Source organism: Cydia strobilella, chromosome Z (assembly GCF_947568885.1).
Source record: "Cydia strobilella chromosome Z, ilCydStro3.1, whole genome shotgun sequence".
Taxonomy (NCBI): domain Eukaryota; kingdom Metazoa; phylum Arthropoda; class Insecta; order Lepidoptera; family Tortricidae; genus Cydia; species Cydia strobilella.
In genome coordinates this window covers 39,919,139-39,935,743 of record NC_086068.1, presented here as the reverse complement: position 1 = coordinate 39,935,743, position 16,605 = coordinate 39,919,139, and the positions used below count along the sequence as shown (strand labels likewise).

The window sequence follows — 16,605 nt, the reverse complement described above, 5'->3', positions numbered from 1 at the left end:
CCTATAATGTTTTTTTTTTTTTAAATTTTGCGTTTTTTTTAAATATAAATTATGGGTTGCATAAAGGGGAACGAAAATTTTATTGTTTTTGCGCCACCACGCACGGTTTAGGAGATACAGCCCTATAAAGATTTTTTTATTGTTTTTTTTCTTTTTTTCTTTTTTACATTGTGTTTTTTGTATATTACTTTGGGGTTTCATAAAGGGGAACGAAAATTTTATTATTTTTGCGCTACGACGCAAGGTTTAGGAGATACAGCCCTATAAAGATTTTTTTTTAAATTTTGCGTTTTTTTAAATATAAATTATGGGTTGCATAAAGGGGAACGTAAATTTTATTGTTTTTGCGGTACCACGCACGGTTTAGGAGATACAGCTCTATAAAGTTTTTTTTCCTGGTTTTTTTTTTTTTTTTTAAGTATTAATTACGGGTTTCTTAAAGGGGTTTTTTTAAATTATTTTTGCGCTACGACGCATGGTTTAAGAGATACAGCCCTATAATGTTTTTTTTTTTTTAATTTTGCGTTTTTTTTAAATATAAATTATGGGTTGCATAAAGGGGAACGAAAATTTTATTGTTTTTGCGCCACCACGCACGGTTTAGGAGATATTATATCTATATATATAGCTATAATAGCTCTATAAAGTTTTTTTTCCTGGTTTTTTTTAAAGTTTTAATTAAGGGTTTCTTAAAGGGGAACGAAAATTTGATTATTTTTGTGCTACGATGCACGGTTTAGGAGATGCAGCCCTATAAAGATTTTTTTTGTTGTTTTTTTTTTTTCATTGTGTTTTTTGTATATTAGTTTGGGGTTCCACAAAGGGGAACGAAAATTTGATTATTTTTGCGCTACGACGGTTTAGGAGATACAGCCCTATAAAGTTTTTTTTGTTTTTTTTTCATTGTGTTTTTTGTATATTACTTTGGGGTTCCGTAAAGGGGAACGAAAATTTTATTATTTTTGCGCTACGACGCACGGTTTAGGAGATACAGCCCTAAAATGATTTTTTTTCCTCTTTTTCTTTTTTGCGTTTTTCAGTCTTAATTAGGGGTTTCTTAAAGGGGTTTTTTTAATTATTTTTGCGCTACGATGCACGGTGTAGGAGATACAGCCCTATAAAGTTTTTTTGTTATTTTTTTTCTTTTTTTTTCATTGTGTTTTTAGTATATTACTTTGGGGCTTCATAAAGGGGAACGAAATTTTTATTATTTTTGCGCTACGACGCATGGTTTAAGAGATACAGCCCTATAATGTTTTTTTTTTAAATTGCGTTTTTTTTTTTAAATATAAATTATGGGTTGCATAAAGAGGAACGAAACTTTTATTATTTTTGCGCCACCACGCACGGTTTAGGAGATATTATATCTATATATATAGCTATAATAGCTCTATAAAGTTTTTTTCCTGGTTTTTTTTTAAGTTTTAATTAAGGGTTTCTTATGGGGAACGAAAATTTGATTATTTTTGTGCTACGATGCACGGTTTAGGAGATGCAGCCCTATAAAGATTTTTTTGTTGTTTTTTTTTTTTCATTGTGTTTTTTGTATATTACTTTGGGGTTCCGTATAGGGGAAAGAAAATTTTGTTATTTTTGCGCTACCACGCACGGTTTAGGAGATATATCTCTATAAAGATTTTTCCTGTTTTTTTTTGTTTTTTTTTTTAAGTATTAATTAAGGGTTTCTTAAAGGGGAACGAAAAATTGATTATTTTTGCGCTACGATGCACGATTTAGGAGATGCAGCCCTATAAAGATTTTTTTTTCTTTTTTTTTTCATTGTGTTTTTTGTATATTAGTTTGGGGTTCCATAAAGGGGAACGAAAATTTGATTATTTTTGCGCTACGACGGTTTAGGAGATACAGCCCTATAAAGTTTTTTTTTTGTTTGTTTTTTATTGCGTTTTTTTTTTAAATATAAATTAATGGTTACATAAACGGGACCGAAACGTTTATTTTTGCGCTACGACGCACGGTTTAGGAGATACAGCCCTATAAAGATTTTTCCTCTTTTTTTTCTTTTTTGCGTTTTTAAATCTTAATTAGGGGCTTCTTAAAGGGGAGCGAATATTTGATTATTTTTGCGCTACGATACACGATATAGGAGATACAGCTAATACAGCCCTATAAAGATTTTGTTTCTTTTTTTTCATTGTATTTTTCATGTATTACTTTTGGGTTACATAAAGGGGAACGAAAATTTTATTATTTTTGCGCTACGACGCATGGTTTAGGAGATACAGTCCTATATATTTTTTTACAATGCATGTGCTCGAAAAGTGCGTTTCCTACGGAGCCATATCGTGCGGAAAGTACTGCTTTTCCGCACTAGTGCTTTTTGTTTAAAATTTTTTTTTACAGAACATATGGTGCTACTTTCTCGCACTAGTGCGGAAAAGAGCACTTACCGTGCATATGTCGAAAGTTTAAAGGGCCATATGTACTGTAAAACGTACGATACACGTGCGAATAGGTAATTCGCAACTCGTGTCGATTTAAAACACTCCTTTTAATAATTAAACTTATTTGCCATGATATGTTTTTTTATTTACTCGCACAATGCATAGTAAAACATTGTATGATACACGTGCGTAAAGATGATTTCCGCACTTGTTGCATAAATAGCAATTTTTTTTATCAAAGAATGAAAGAAAGTCACGGTATTAACCCTTAAATGCATAATGATGTATATATGCATCGTATATTTGATGGTCCGTGGCTCAATATGCAGCTATCCAAAATATTATTCCCTCAATCTATAAGACATGACACATCTATTTCAATTTATTAAAAAGTTATACAAAAAATCATGCATTTAAGGGTTAATAACCAAATTTTACTTTAGTGGTACCTTTTCCCTATCACTGTCACAAATGTATGTGGCGTTCACGTAAACGCGATATTTTTAAGATTTCCCTGCGCAATGTTGCCAGCTCGCTCGCAAATCAAACATGTACTTACAGTTCTTTTGCATAATGGTGACATTGTACAATATCTATGAGTTTTAAATAGGTAAAAGATAATTCGACGCATTCTTTGCTTGCTTGTTGCTTGTTGTTGTGTTGTTTGCGTAACTTCTTTGAATAAGTTGCGTTAATTTGGCGCACAGGCGAAGTAAACATGCGTTGCGTACGGCAAGGTCACGCCGCGGCCCCACCCTGCACGGCCTCCGTTGCCCATTCAGACCGCCCGCTAGCTTCGTTTGAACACAAATAATATTTTTGTAATATTTGTTTATGCAGTGGATGCAAGTGACACAAATTTATACATCTTATTTATCCCGCATTTCAAATTAATAAGATGTAAACTCTAATATCTTTAATATTCTTTTGTAACGGTGACAGCCTGTTACAACAAAATCATCAAATATCTCATGAAGCTATGCCTTAATAAGACACAAAATCATTTAATGGACCTATTTAAACGATTAAATTCGACCTAAGTAATTTTTTTTAACTCTAATTTTTTTTTGTGTCATTTAGAATATTATGACATAGTATCAGATTGCAGTGGACGTAATTGACACAAACTATGGTTTCACACTAAAAACACTATCCTAAATGCAACACAGTTACATGTTTTCTCTCGAATATTTTTTTCTCCAAAATAATTCAAAATAAAAAATAATTACCACAAAATAACAAATTACTAGAAAAGCAAATTATATATATGACACAAAACAAAATGTAAGATTTACATCTTAACAAAGTATTCATAAGCGAAAACAGAATTGACTTTAATATTTTTATAACCTAGGGGTTAAAATATAGCCAGCGGTACAGGTCTAATGTCATTATATGTAATAGTTCATTACCAATCCGTAGTGTCATAGTGTGGCACTGCACTTAGCTATATAAGCTTCTACATGTATGTAGATACGATCACTTTTTTCAACCAGCCTTCTGTTAACATTAAGCCGGGCCGGGGTTTGAACCCGCGACCTCCGGATTGAAAGTCGCACGCTCTTAGCGCTAGGCCACCAGCGCTTGTGTTTGAAGTAAGGTTTTGAAAAGTTTACGACAAGAAACAGTGCCAATATAGAGGGCGCTATTTGGCTGGTTTACGTGAACCTGGTTCAAATCGGTACTTCGAAAACTTTTTGGTTTTTTTTACTGTTGTTTTTGTATTAGCATTCCGATCACTGCTACCACACAAAATTTCACGATTCTAGGACTTCAGGAACCAATGTTTTCAGGATTAGAGGTATTTTTAGGTACCCCCATTTGAAGGGGTTGCAGGGCGAAAGTTGCAGATTTCTGGTCACCATATGTGTCTGCATACAGACCCATCCCTACATGCCAAATTTCAGCCTTCTAAGACTTCAGGAAGTAGTCTGTATTTTCTATGACGCGAATTTCATGTGTTTCGGACAGTGAAAATTAAGGTAGTATAAAATTTTAAGTATAATAGGTAGCTTAATAAAACTTGGTGTTTTTGATAAGTCTACTGAGTACATGGTATAAAAAAAATTACAGCTCTCTAGCATTGTCTAAGACGAAGCTACGAGAGTTCGAAAATACGGCGAAACGTGCCGAGAAAAGATATGCACTGCCTTTTGCCCTTTGTCTCGTCTTGGCGGGGGCACGGCCGTGCCCCCAGATACTATAAAATAAAAATAAAATCATATTGAAAAATAAATCTTTAAAAAAAAGTTTATATGCGCTAGCAAACTGATACAAGCCAAATCTTAAAAGCGTCAAGTTGCCGTCAAACCGAATGACAACCCTGGTATAGTTTGATAAAGAACCAGTGTTGTATCAGCTTGCTTTGCTTTGCTTTGCACCGACTTCAAACGTATCATTTTGGTAGCGCATATAAAACGAGATACTTCATATTTTATTTTTTTCCGTTTGAAGTCGGTTTTACTTTTTTTTAGATTAATTTTATTTTTCCATTTTTAGTGTTTCTTCATCTGTCTGGCCAAACTGTGACTATACATTCTTGCACTTCGGGTAAGTTTCAAGGTCTGGATCTAAGCTATCAAGATTTGAGGAGTTGGACCTCAAAGAACCCATCATCAGAACTAGACCTTAACACAAATGTTCCTTCAGAACTTACTTGTACTTAACAAATATAACGAAGAGGACTTAAATAGCCAAAATTGAAATATGCGTTGTTAAAGAGACCCGTTCTGGTCATCATCAGTAGTTCCACTTCACCAAATGGTACTGTTTTGGATGAAAGTGCTAGGTTTGTTGATGAAAATACCAAAACCGATATATGTATGCCTATAAGATTTGAGGAGTTCCCTGGATTAATAATGGATCCCTTTATCAAAACTGGGTTTTTACAAAAACGGGACCAATTAGGGACTATGTACATTCAAACAAAAAAAATATTTTCCAAATCGGCTCAGTAATGACGGAGTTCTGAGGTAATACATACAAAAAAAATACGGTCGAATTGATAACCTCCTTTTTAGGGTTCCGTAGCCAAATGGCAAAAAACGGAACCCTTATAGATTCGTCATGTCTGTCTGTCTGTCTGTCCGTCCGTATGTCACAGCCACTTTTTTCCGAAACTATAAGAACTATACTGTTGAAACTTGGTAAGTAGATGCATTCTGTGAACCGCATCAAGACTTTGACACAAAAATAGAAAAAAAAACAATAAATTTTGGGGTTCCCCATACATAGAACTGAAACTCAAAAAAAAATTTTTTTCATCAAACCCATACGTGTGGGGTATCTATGGATAGGTCTTCAAAAATGATATTGAGGTTTCTAATATCATTTTTTTTCTAAACTGAATAGTTTGCGCGAGAGACACTTCCAAAGTGGTAAAGTGTGTGTGTGTGTGTGTGTGTGTGTGTGTGTGTGTGTGTGTGTGTGTGTGTGTGTGTGTGTGTGTGTGTGTGTGTGTGTGTGTGTGTGTGTGTGTGTTGTTCGCCGCCGCCGGCATTCTGTTGCGAACCTCCGACGGATCGTTGTGCCTCTAGTGATTGTCTTAGAATATTCCTAGTAAATTATTGTTGTTGTTAATTATTGAAAGTGATTAATGTGTCATTTGTTTTGATCAATATACCGCATATTAAAAGTGTTCCATTGTTTTACTTGCTGCTGCTAAAATAGTCGTCTAAAACGCCCACAAGTCGGATCTTGAGCAACCCAAAGACCCTAATACATTGTTTAAATTGTGTAATGTACGGAACCCTCGGTGCGCGAGTCCGACTCGCACTTGGCCGGTTTTTTTTGAAGTCTGTTAAAAATATGAGATTGTTTGAGTTTTCTCATTTTTATTGCAATATACTATGAAAACTTTTAAGCAATGCATACTGGACGCAAGGATACTGGACGGATTTCTTCAAATGTATAGATAGATTCCTAGAAGTATCCTGGGCTTCATGGTGTAGAAAATCATCAGTATTGAAACCCATTTCCCTACTTTCTAGTTAAGTCGCAGTCGAGCAAAATGTTGATATTGGGGTAGATCATGCACGTAAGGATGACTCACGTTAGACCGGGCCGTGTCCGGGCCGGAGCTTCCGGCGCTTACTTTTCTATTACATGACAGGTGATCACGTGATGCCTTCCGTAGAAAACGAAGCTCCGGAATCTCCGGCCCGGACACGGCACGATCTAACGTGAGTCATCCTTTAATGTATAGACATATGTGTAATGTTGTGACGGATGAAAGAAGAGTGCACGCAGCGGAAATGAGAATGTTGAGATGGATGTGTGGAGTGACGAGGAAGGATCGGATTAAGAATGAGTATATTAGGGGAAGTTTGAAAGTAGCACCAGTAACGGAGAAGATAAGAAGTAGTAGGTTAGCGTGGTATGGGCATGTGATGAGGAGGGATGAATGCCATATAGGCAAAAGAATGTTAGGGATGAATGTTGATGGACGGAGAGCGTATGGTAGACCCAAAAAGCGATGGATGGATTGTGTAAAAGAGGATATGAGAAAGAAAGGAGTGAGTGCTGAGGTGACGAAAGATAGAGGAGAATGGAAGAGAAAAACATGTTGTGCCGACCCCACATAACGTGGGATAAGGGTAGGAAGAAGAGAGACATATGTGAAATTCCTATTCATCCAAATTTCGTATCAAGAAAATGTCCCCTAAAAAGTATAAGCGCTCAATCTGGATTCAGCAAGTATTTTCTACAAGAAGATTTATTTTTTCCGCAAAGGTATGTAGGACTTTTTTTGTGTAGAATTTAATAAGCTTTAATGTTGCTTTACACCATATTTCCATAGAATACGTAAATTCACTGTAAAACGCGAATCTTTCCAGGAAGGCACACATTTTCCGAGATAGCTGCAGTTCCTCGAGATCCCCTAATGTCAAATGATGTGGACATGAAAAAGGGACCTTTAATTAACATATATATCAAATTTCATCACTGTGCAAGAGATTTCGCAGTCTGTCCTATTCCGATTGTGCTATAAGAGACATACGATTTTTTCGAAGATTCATCTCTGTCTTTACAGTTTACAGGTGACATTATAGCGTTTCTGTGTCAGCATGATTAATTGTGTTGACTTTATTTTGCTTTATTTTATTTCAGATATAAAATATGCGGTAGGTAGGTACACGTTTTTTCGTTTGAAATTTTTCAAGTTCAATCAATGTGTAACACATCATTCAATAGCTCTTTAAAAACAACATTAAGGTTGCTAAGAATGTTTTTTGATACAGTGAATACTTTTAAAATAGTCGCTCCAAAATAAAAAATATTATGTGTCTCCAATGTTACCCTGTACAATAAATATACAATAATACCCTATATACAATATACAACACCCTAAACAATAAATATTATTTATGTTTACCTATACTATTTGTATTGCTGCACTTATGTCGTTTTTTTCATCATTTGCATAAGCAATAGTCTTTACCATAAGGGCACAGGGCACAGAGGCCCCATGCTCAGGGGCCCTAAAGAACAGACAGTAACAGTATATTTGATTACCCATCCCATAATAAATAGAAGATCATAGTAGAAAAATGTTAGTTTAATTAATTCACTTTCTTTACTTTCCAAAAGGGCCCCAAATTGTTGCATGCCCAAGGGCCCCAGCACTGTTTAAGACGGCCTTGTGCATAAGTACTGTTTAATTATTGAAAGTTTTATCCAAAATTTTCCATGACTGTCTATTTTAGACTACACAGTGTTTTGTTTAACAAGTTATTTGCTATAAGTTATTTGTATCACTAACCTGTGAAAGCATGAGGGTCTGACTGGAGCTGCAGAAGCTGGTGTCGCTGCCATTCTGCGCCAGCAGCTCACTTCCCTGCCACTCGCCTGCACCCACACTGCGTGTGCTTATAGCTTCTGCCATTTTTAACTTTGTATTGTCTTCTCCTCGCACCCTCTTTCTCGACATTATACTATGAAGTACTGGATGTCAATTGCCACCTGAACTGAAATTGAACTTAAAGTTATACATAATAGTCATGAGGAAACAGAACTAAACTCAACAAGGCCTAGTTTCCCGCTGGATTGGAGGGTCAAATATAACCATCACTGATCTCTCCAACTGTATGTATTTGTGAATTAGTGCAAACTTTACTTTATCATCATATTAGTGTTCTAGAAGTAATCCAAATATAGTAATGCTTGTTCACATGTGGTGACCAACGCTAACAAGCTGACACATATTATTTATATTATAGCAGTCTATGAAACTTAAGTTACTATTGTAAAACTGACCCATGACAAATTAATGTGCAAATAACCACTATTTAGTTTGCAGTGGTAAATCTCGTTGAACGACTCGGTAATTTAAGTTTGCCTATGTTATCGAAGTGTTTTAATTGAAAATATGAAAACCAGAAGGCACGAGCAACTACCGATGTAGCTTACCGAAATAGTACCAATTGAAGAATACTTAGGCTGGGCTGCAGTTACATACTATAGTTACACACTTTACAGAAACCAATTATTTAATAAGAGTATACTGAGAAGAATTTAATTCATATCAATAAAGGAAACGAATTAACATGTATAATAGTTATCGTGGCAGAAACAAAAAATACTGTATTATAAAAAAAATATCATGAAAAATGTCACGCACCATAGTCAAAATCTTGCAGAAGTAATTCAATTCAAAACAATTTGAATTTTTAAGATAAGAATTAAGCAAAATCACAATAATAAATGTTGCAATACTTTCAATTCAATATTTTATGGTATGAGGCAAAGAGTATATAACCACTACGTATGAGGTATTAGTGAAATGAAATGAAACTGCCCAAGCCCAAACCCAAACATGAGCCCTCAAGTCCACCAAGAAAAAAAAAAAACCCAAACATGAAGTTATGGATGGTATAGAAAGGATGCCAATCTCTTATGGCAGAAATGTTGCAAAAGTGACCGCTTTCAGCTTTAAATAATAGTTCCTAATCTCGCCGGTGGCGCTAGTTAGGCTCTGGGACATGAGTATAACATGAACCATATAAGGCAACAAATAACCCGACCAAATTACGTAGGTTGTTTTTGGTAGTATTTCGGTGTATGGCGGCGCCGCCTAATTACTGTTTTTTGATGGACACTTTTCATACATAAAGGAGATATAGTCTCCATGCATGAAGTTATACCTTCATTACAAATTACAATCTACATCCGTGGTCCAAAATGGGTCCAGAGTTAAAACGGCCGTTTTTATTTGAGTTCATAGATCGACGAATCCAGCAACATAAAAACTAGTTTGATGTATTCAAAAGGTACTTAAATGCAAAATACAGTACTTAGCGGCCCCTTTTTAAAATATCTATCGTTAAATTTAAATAATTACAATTATTTAGCAGTGGCGATAGCTCAGAATAATGACTAAATCATAGAAGTCGGGCAAAAATAAAAGCTTGGTAAAAGGTATCGTATTCACAACACGCTATCACTTTTTGCCTATGAGTGAGTGAGACAACAATCCGCAAGTTCTTTCGTTTTTTTTTCAGTATTGTCATAAGATGAACTGAGGAAAATGTCAAATGGTTCTATGTGGTTCTAATATAATCCAGCTAAATAAAATATATGTTCGTTATTTCACAGGTAGGTGTCAACTGTAACAACTTGACATAGTCGTATTATTTTAGTTGAAATATTTCGGGAATTTCAGCGGTCATCTTGGTTTATTTTAATTATATTGTTGCTATTTCTGAAAGATTGTTGGAAAACGTGCTGTTTTTATTTGTAATGGTTTGAAGTTCCCTTTGTGATAATGTCTTGTGTGATCGAGGGCTGTAAATCGCATACAGGAAGAAAAGAAAATACGCACGAACCGATAACCTTTAATCGGTGTTTTGTTCAATTTTGAAGAAATTAATTTATAGGACCTGACCCTAAACATTGAAATCGATATGTTTTTTATGTAATTATTACTTTCATTCAAGTCTATATAGATTTTTACATATATTTTCGAACTTTTCTGCTAAGTATGAAAGGTTATATTTTTGGCATAGAGATGTATCGACCTCAGATCAATAACCTATCGACATTTACAGCTTTCTTATAGTTTGGCCCAGGACTGTCTCATTTTAATTGATGAGTACAGTCAAGGGCATAAATATATATACATTCCCAGTCTCAAAAATATGTGTACGCTCAGACAATAAAATCGTGTTCACATATTTTTGAGCCATTTGTCTGGATCGATATTTTTGCCTTCGACTGTACCTATAGTTTTCTTTGTTCTTACTTACTGACAGATTGTGTTTGCCAGACTATAGTATAATACTAACAACCGGTCAAGTGCGGGTCGGACGCGCGCACCAAGGGTTCCGTACTTTTTAGTATTTGTTGTTATAGCGGCAACAGAAATACATCATCTGTGAAAATTTCAACTGTCTAGCTATCACGGTTCATGAGATACAGCCTGGTGACAGACAGACGGACAGCGAAGTATTAGTAATAGGGTCCCGTTTTTACCCTTTGGGTACGGAACCCTAATAAAAAAGACATTAATGATCATTGATGAATGTTCCTTTTATTAATATTGTTGGTTTACCTATCTCACAAAACTCAACTTTTTATTTCAGATTTCCATAGGACGAGGAATAGGGGATATTACTGCAATGTTCTGCCACCAGAGTGCAGCACTAGCTTTTTTAGTGCACCGTAGAGTAACTTATTCATACTGTACCTTTAACAGGTTTTTGACAAGTTTTCAGGGGACCTACCGGAAAACTCGAATCCGAAATTTCGTTATCTAGCTGCCTCTTTAACGCTCGAATACGCAAGAGTGGCAGAGATGTTAGATAACGACAGTTCGATTTTCTTGTTTCGTGATAGACCCTCAGATTGTGGTAGTGGCGCCACCTACGCCGAGTTTCGCGTAATATTCCCTATTATTAAATAAATAAAAAATTACACGAACTTTTTTTTTTTTCATTTCCTATTTGGTACATGACTAGAAACTATACTTAGTCTTTTAGTATTAGAAAAAACGGTAAACCATTTCCACGTGTCTTTTTATTGACAAGTTTTTTTTATAAATATAGCAATATTTTACTTATGAAAGCAAAAGTATGTAAATGATCGTATATTCGCACTTAAACTATCGTGAGACATATTTCAAAATATTTATCAGTACGGTTTTTACTCACTATTATACGACTAAAAATAATAGTGAGTAAAAACCGTACTGATAAATATTTTGATCGTATATTATATTTGTTGTGACTTATTTTCAAAGTGTTTTTCGATAAAACGACACGTTAAGATCGCTCGCCTTCTTTCTAAAGATAAAAAAACGAGAGGTATAGTTAGACGGTTCTGAGTGGTAGACTGCAAATGAGATAAAAGCTATATTAGGTACATGCATTAATCCTCATATCAGGCGGCTCTTTGATTCCAAGGATTGCATAATTTTTATACTTTTTAATGATTTTTAGAATATGAAAATTATAAAAAGTATAAAAGTTATGCAATCCTTGTATTCAACGAGCCGCCTGCTACAGATTTCTTGAAATTACCGCGTTTTTTCTGGTTCAACTTTCATTAGCCAGACTATTATCAATTTGCCAATTTCGTGATTATTCTTTTACACGGCACATAAACTTATGCATAATTTATCGATATAAAAAGTCAACACAGTTACATCCCTAGCAAATTATCAAACTTATGACACCGTACGTAAATGAGAAATAACAAGCATATATGCATCTCTTTTCGGCACATTATCTAATTCGTAAGGAAGTAAAGTACGGGTATACATATTTGCGAAGCATTTTTGCCCGACTTCTATGCTTTAGTCATTATTCTGAGTCACCGAAGTGTCAAAACTGAAATTGAACTTTATGTATATGCATGTAGGTCTATGTTGCTCTGTGGTCTATGACCGATTAATCGGTCTTGGGCGTTGAACCTACGGTGCGTTATGCGTATATATCGGTCATGTAGTTATAGACGCGCCACCGAGCGACCGGGGGTAAGAGAAAGAATATTCATACAAAATTTGGGCAGCATAGGATTTTTTCTCTTTCATTTATAAATTTCGGTATTTCGCCATCGCCTCCTACCTATGATGTCACCTGGACCACCCGGTCGGTGATAAGGACAAAGCATGGCACTATTTTCTCTTTCCTCTTATAGGAATCGCAATAAGACTATCTTTCTCTATCAAAGAGTGTCAGGCCCTTGGAAAAAATAAATATCGTAAACTAGAGATATGATTGATACGAATTTATTATTTCTCTATTAATTTTAAAGTGCATAGCAGAGCAAAGTAAAATCGGAGCAAGCAAGCAAGCAGCATTTTACTCTTTGCCACAAGGGCCCTCCACGTTTTTTTTAATTTTTGGTTGGAAAAATGTTTTTAAGGGGCTACCTGAGATTTTCATCGATTTTTGACAAGTTTTAAATCGTATCTCCTACTTTTGCACTACATATAGAATTAGCCTCATGCATGAAGTTTATATTTGAACGAAATATGTTTTATTCGGATGTTTGTTACCGTTATATCATGTTACAAATGCATTTCCGTTTATAAATAACCATTTAATTACTTAAAATTATAAATAAAAAGTACAAAAATTTGCCCGCAAAAAGCTAGTGAGCGAAACGCTCGAAACGCCACGTGACGTCACGCGTTCGACAGATTAGTGTCATTAGTAGCAAACGTCAGTTGGGCCGCCCAACGTTCGAGCGCCATCTTGATAGTTAGCATCGTGATTAATTACTTTGTTTTTTGCTTTTTAATATTGTTTAAAGTGTAATATCGATAGCTTATTATACAGTAAACTAATGTGGTAGTGTGCAGTGAATGGAGAATTAATTTTGAAGCGCGTTTAACCACCATCTTGGAGTCAACGGCCGGTAGTCCACGTGCTTCTTGTAAAGTCTAGCTATCGATTTACAAGAGCTAACAAATCACCGTACACTGTCTTGTACAACCGTACAATTTTTGTCGTTTGTAAACCTCTCAATACCTTGATACTGGCGAAATAGTCCCACTGGGCTGAAGCCATAATTTTAAAAGAAGAAGAAGAAGAAGTGTGACGTCATCACGCTCTGTCGAATTCGCGCCAAAAATTATGAGCGTTTCAACCGCTCAAAAATTTTCAACATTTTACATATTTGTTAATAAAATAATGTTAAGGTTTACAAAAGTATTTTTATCATTTCCGGTGTTCCAACGATATAAATTATGAATCCAAAAATAAAAATAAATTCATGCATGGAGCTAATTATAAGACATATTCAATCTTTTATCTCCATTTTTGTCTATCGGATTGTGAAAAAAATGATTTGAATTATTTATGATTGTTTTAAACAGTCTAAAAAAACACTTTTTCGTATCTCGATTGCTGTGAAAGATCTTACTTATACGAAATCTACATATTTGGGTTCGTCTTAGACGTCTCTAAAAATTTGTCTAAGGTTTTAATTTTAAACTAATTAACACAAAAGTTATGGCCAGAAAACCAGTTTTTTTGGCCTAAAATTGTTCAACTTTGATGCCAAATATTTCGAAAACAATGAACTTTGAAGTAAATATGGGATACTATATTGTTAAAATCCGTTGCTGTTAATATGATAAGCTACAAAAAACATTAGAAAACTAAGGGATTCAAATCGAAGGTCATTGGGGCATGGGATGGGAAAGTTGAATCTGTGAGCTGTCCAATGCTTTGTATGCATTTGGCAACAATATGCATTTAAGGGTTAAGTCGAGTCCAGACGTGAAATTGGCCGTCAGTCTCCAATTTAATCCCCAATTTTAGATTTTTGGTGATATTTGAACTTGATTTTGATAAGTTAAAAAAAATGCCCACAAACGAAAATACTAGGGTCACAAATTGGTATTCTTGTGTCGGTACCTCCATTTTTAACCGACTTCAAGATTTCAAAATTCTCAATTCGGTTGTATGATGGTTGTTTTTTTTAAATGTTTGTTACTCCATAACTGTCATTTCTGGACCGATTTTAAGAATTCTTTTTTTGATTATAAGTATTTACATACAGATTGGTCCCGTTTTTGTCAAAAAGCAGTTCTGATGATGGGATCCATGAGGAATCGAGGGAACTCCTCAAATATTGATTTTTGTATTTTTATCAACAAATCAAGCATTTACCTTTAAAAAGGTGACATTTGACGAAGTGAAACTGCTGATGATGATCAGAACGGAACTCTTCAATGACGCATAGTTCACGTTTGGCGAGTTGTCCTCTTCGTTATGTTTGTTAAGCAAGTTAGGTTTTCAAGACACATTTTTGTCAAGCTCGAGTTCTGATACTTCTGATGATGGGATCCATGAGGAACCGAGGGAACTCCTCAAATGTCAAAGGATATAGTGATTTTTGTATTTTTATCAACAAATCCAGCATTTACATTTAATAAAGTGACATTTGATAAAATGGAACTGCTGATGATGATCAGAATGGAACTCTTCAACGACACATAGTTAACGTTTGGTGATTTATTCTCTTCATTATGGACCCAGACCCAAACTTGGATCCGGTCTCAGATCCGGGTCTGGACATGGACCCCAACTCGGACCCGGACTCGGAACCGGCCCCAGACCGAACTCGGACCCGGACAGCCGGACACGGACCCTGACCAAACTCGGACCCAAACTTGGACCCGGACTCGTATCTGGACATGGTCTTGGACCGGAACCTGAACCTGGACCCGGACCCGAACCCAGACCCGGACTCGGAAATGCTACTAGAAAAGTGGGTTAGGGTGGGTGGGTTTGAACTGTGATCCTCACAGAACCGAACTGCTATCAGAAAAGTGGGTTAGGTTAGGTTAGAACTGTGACCCTTACAGAAACGAAATGCTATCAGAAAATTGGGTTAGGTTAGGTTAGAACTGCGACCCTTACAGAAACGAAATCCTACTAGAAAAGTGGGTGGTTTTACCTCCTCTTCTACATAATTAGGAAAAGATGCTGTCTTTTTCATTTCATTGTCTGCATGGAATCTAAGAGTGCACTATCAACAATAAGTAACCTTTCAACGAAATCCCCCATTGAAGTCGATTTTTTTTCTTAAAAAATATTTTTTCATAAGAACCTGAACCGCTCCTGATAATAACAAACACAAGACAAAAATCATTTAGGAACAGAAAGTTGAATTCCCAGAAAGCTGAATATCAAAATGTTGAATTTGCATACGGTTGAATTATTTAAATGTTGAGATTGCAAAAAGTTGAACTTGCAGGATTTGATTATTAAAATGTTGAGTTCTGTAAATGTTGAAATAGCAAAATGTTGAATCTCAGAATGTTGAATTATAAAAATGTTGAATACTCAACTTAACTAGACGGAGCCCTATTTTTGAGCGGTTTGCCCTTCGGGCATTTGAAGCTACCTAACGAACCTAACCTACCTACCTATTGGTTTAGTGTGATATCCGTGAAAACATTACACTGGGGAATAAAGCGTAGGTTAGGTTAGGCTTGTTAGGTAGCTTCAGATGCCCGAAGGGCAAACCGCCCAAAAATAGGAGCCCCGCGAAGCGGAGCTCCGTCTAGCTAAGTTGAGAATTCAACATTTTGATATTTCAACATTTTGCGAAACTAAAATTATTCAACTTTTTGGGAATTCAACTTTTTGATATTTCAACATTATAAGAATTCAACATTTTGCGAAACTAAAATTATTCAACTTTTTGATATTTCAACATTTTAGGAATTCAACTTTCTGTTCCTAAAGGCCAATTGGTCCAGTCGTTCACGCGTGACGATAAAACTGTGCAAACGCAATCTACAACGATTTATTTAATATAAATTACAAGTGCCACCGAGGCCACCGATGAACGATAATCGACAATGATTTGTCATGCACACGGTGGATAAAACTGCGCAAATCGGACTGCTCAGATTAATCGTTATGATTTATAGTTACGTGTGTAGCCGGCATTACCGATAAAATGGAAGTGCGGACACAAGAATACCAATTTGTGACGCTAGTATTCGCGTTCGAAGGCATTTTTAGGGTTCCATGCCTCAAAAGGAAAACACGGAACCCTTATAGGACCTTCTAGCGCCACATAAGGTAACTAAAGACAGGTATAGAATAACATCGCTCTTTTTGTGTCGGGGGTTAAAAATGATGCCAAATGAAGTTGGAGTTGCTGTGGAGCACTGTTCCAGCAACCCCTACCGGATTCGAGCATAGGTATTCACTTTTTCAGCAAACGAGAGGCTGGAAAAATT

The 16,605-nt window shown here is 35.6% G+C and overlaps 3 protein-coding genes across 4 annotated transcripts in view; 1 reads left to right on the top strand and 2 right to left on the bottom strand.

Annotated features, from left to right (window-relative positions):
- LOC134754852 (serine/threonine-protein kinase polo) overlaps positions 1-5,775 on the top strand; it is a 466,060-nt gene extending 460,285 nt beyond the window's left edge. Inside the window, exon 11 of the mRNA XM_063691297.1 lies at positions 5,637-5,775. The gene's annotated coding sequence lies outside the window, so the exon portion shown is untranslated. The remainder of the gene's footprint in view (positions 1-5,636) is intronic.
- Positions 1-8,843, bottom strand: part of LOC134754886 (choline-phosphate cytidylyltransferase A-like) — a 104,391-nt gene extending 95,548 nt beyond the window's left edge. For both annotated transcript variants that reach the window (XM_063691347.1, XM_063691346.1), the window contains exons 1-2: positions 8,811-8,843; positions 8,164-8,345 (exon numbers count right to left, since the gene is read on the bottom strand). In XM_063691347.1, coding sequence (XP_063547417.1) covers positions 8,164-8,331 — 168 coding nt within the window. In that variant the 5' untranslated portion in view covers positions 8,332-8,345; positions 8,811-8,843. The remainder of the gene's footprint in view (positions 1-8,163; positions 8,346-8,810) is intronic.
- The window catches only part of LOC134754883 (choline-phosphate cytidylyltransferase B-like), a 177,098-nt gene extending 168,062 nt beyond the window's left edge, over positions 1-9,036 (bottom strand). The window contains exon 1 of the mRNA XM_063691343.1: positions 9,022-9,036. The gene's annotated coding sequence lies outside the window, so the exon portion shown is untranslated. The remainder of the gene's footprint in view (positions 1-9,021) is intronic.
- Positions 9,037-16,605: the final 7,569 nt, after the last annotated feature.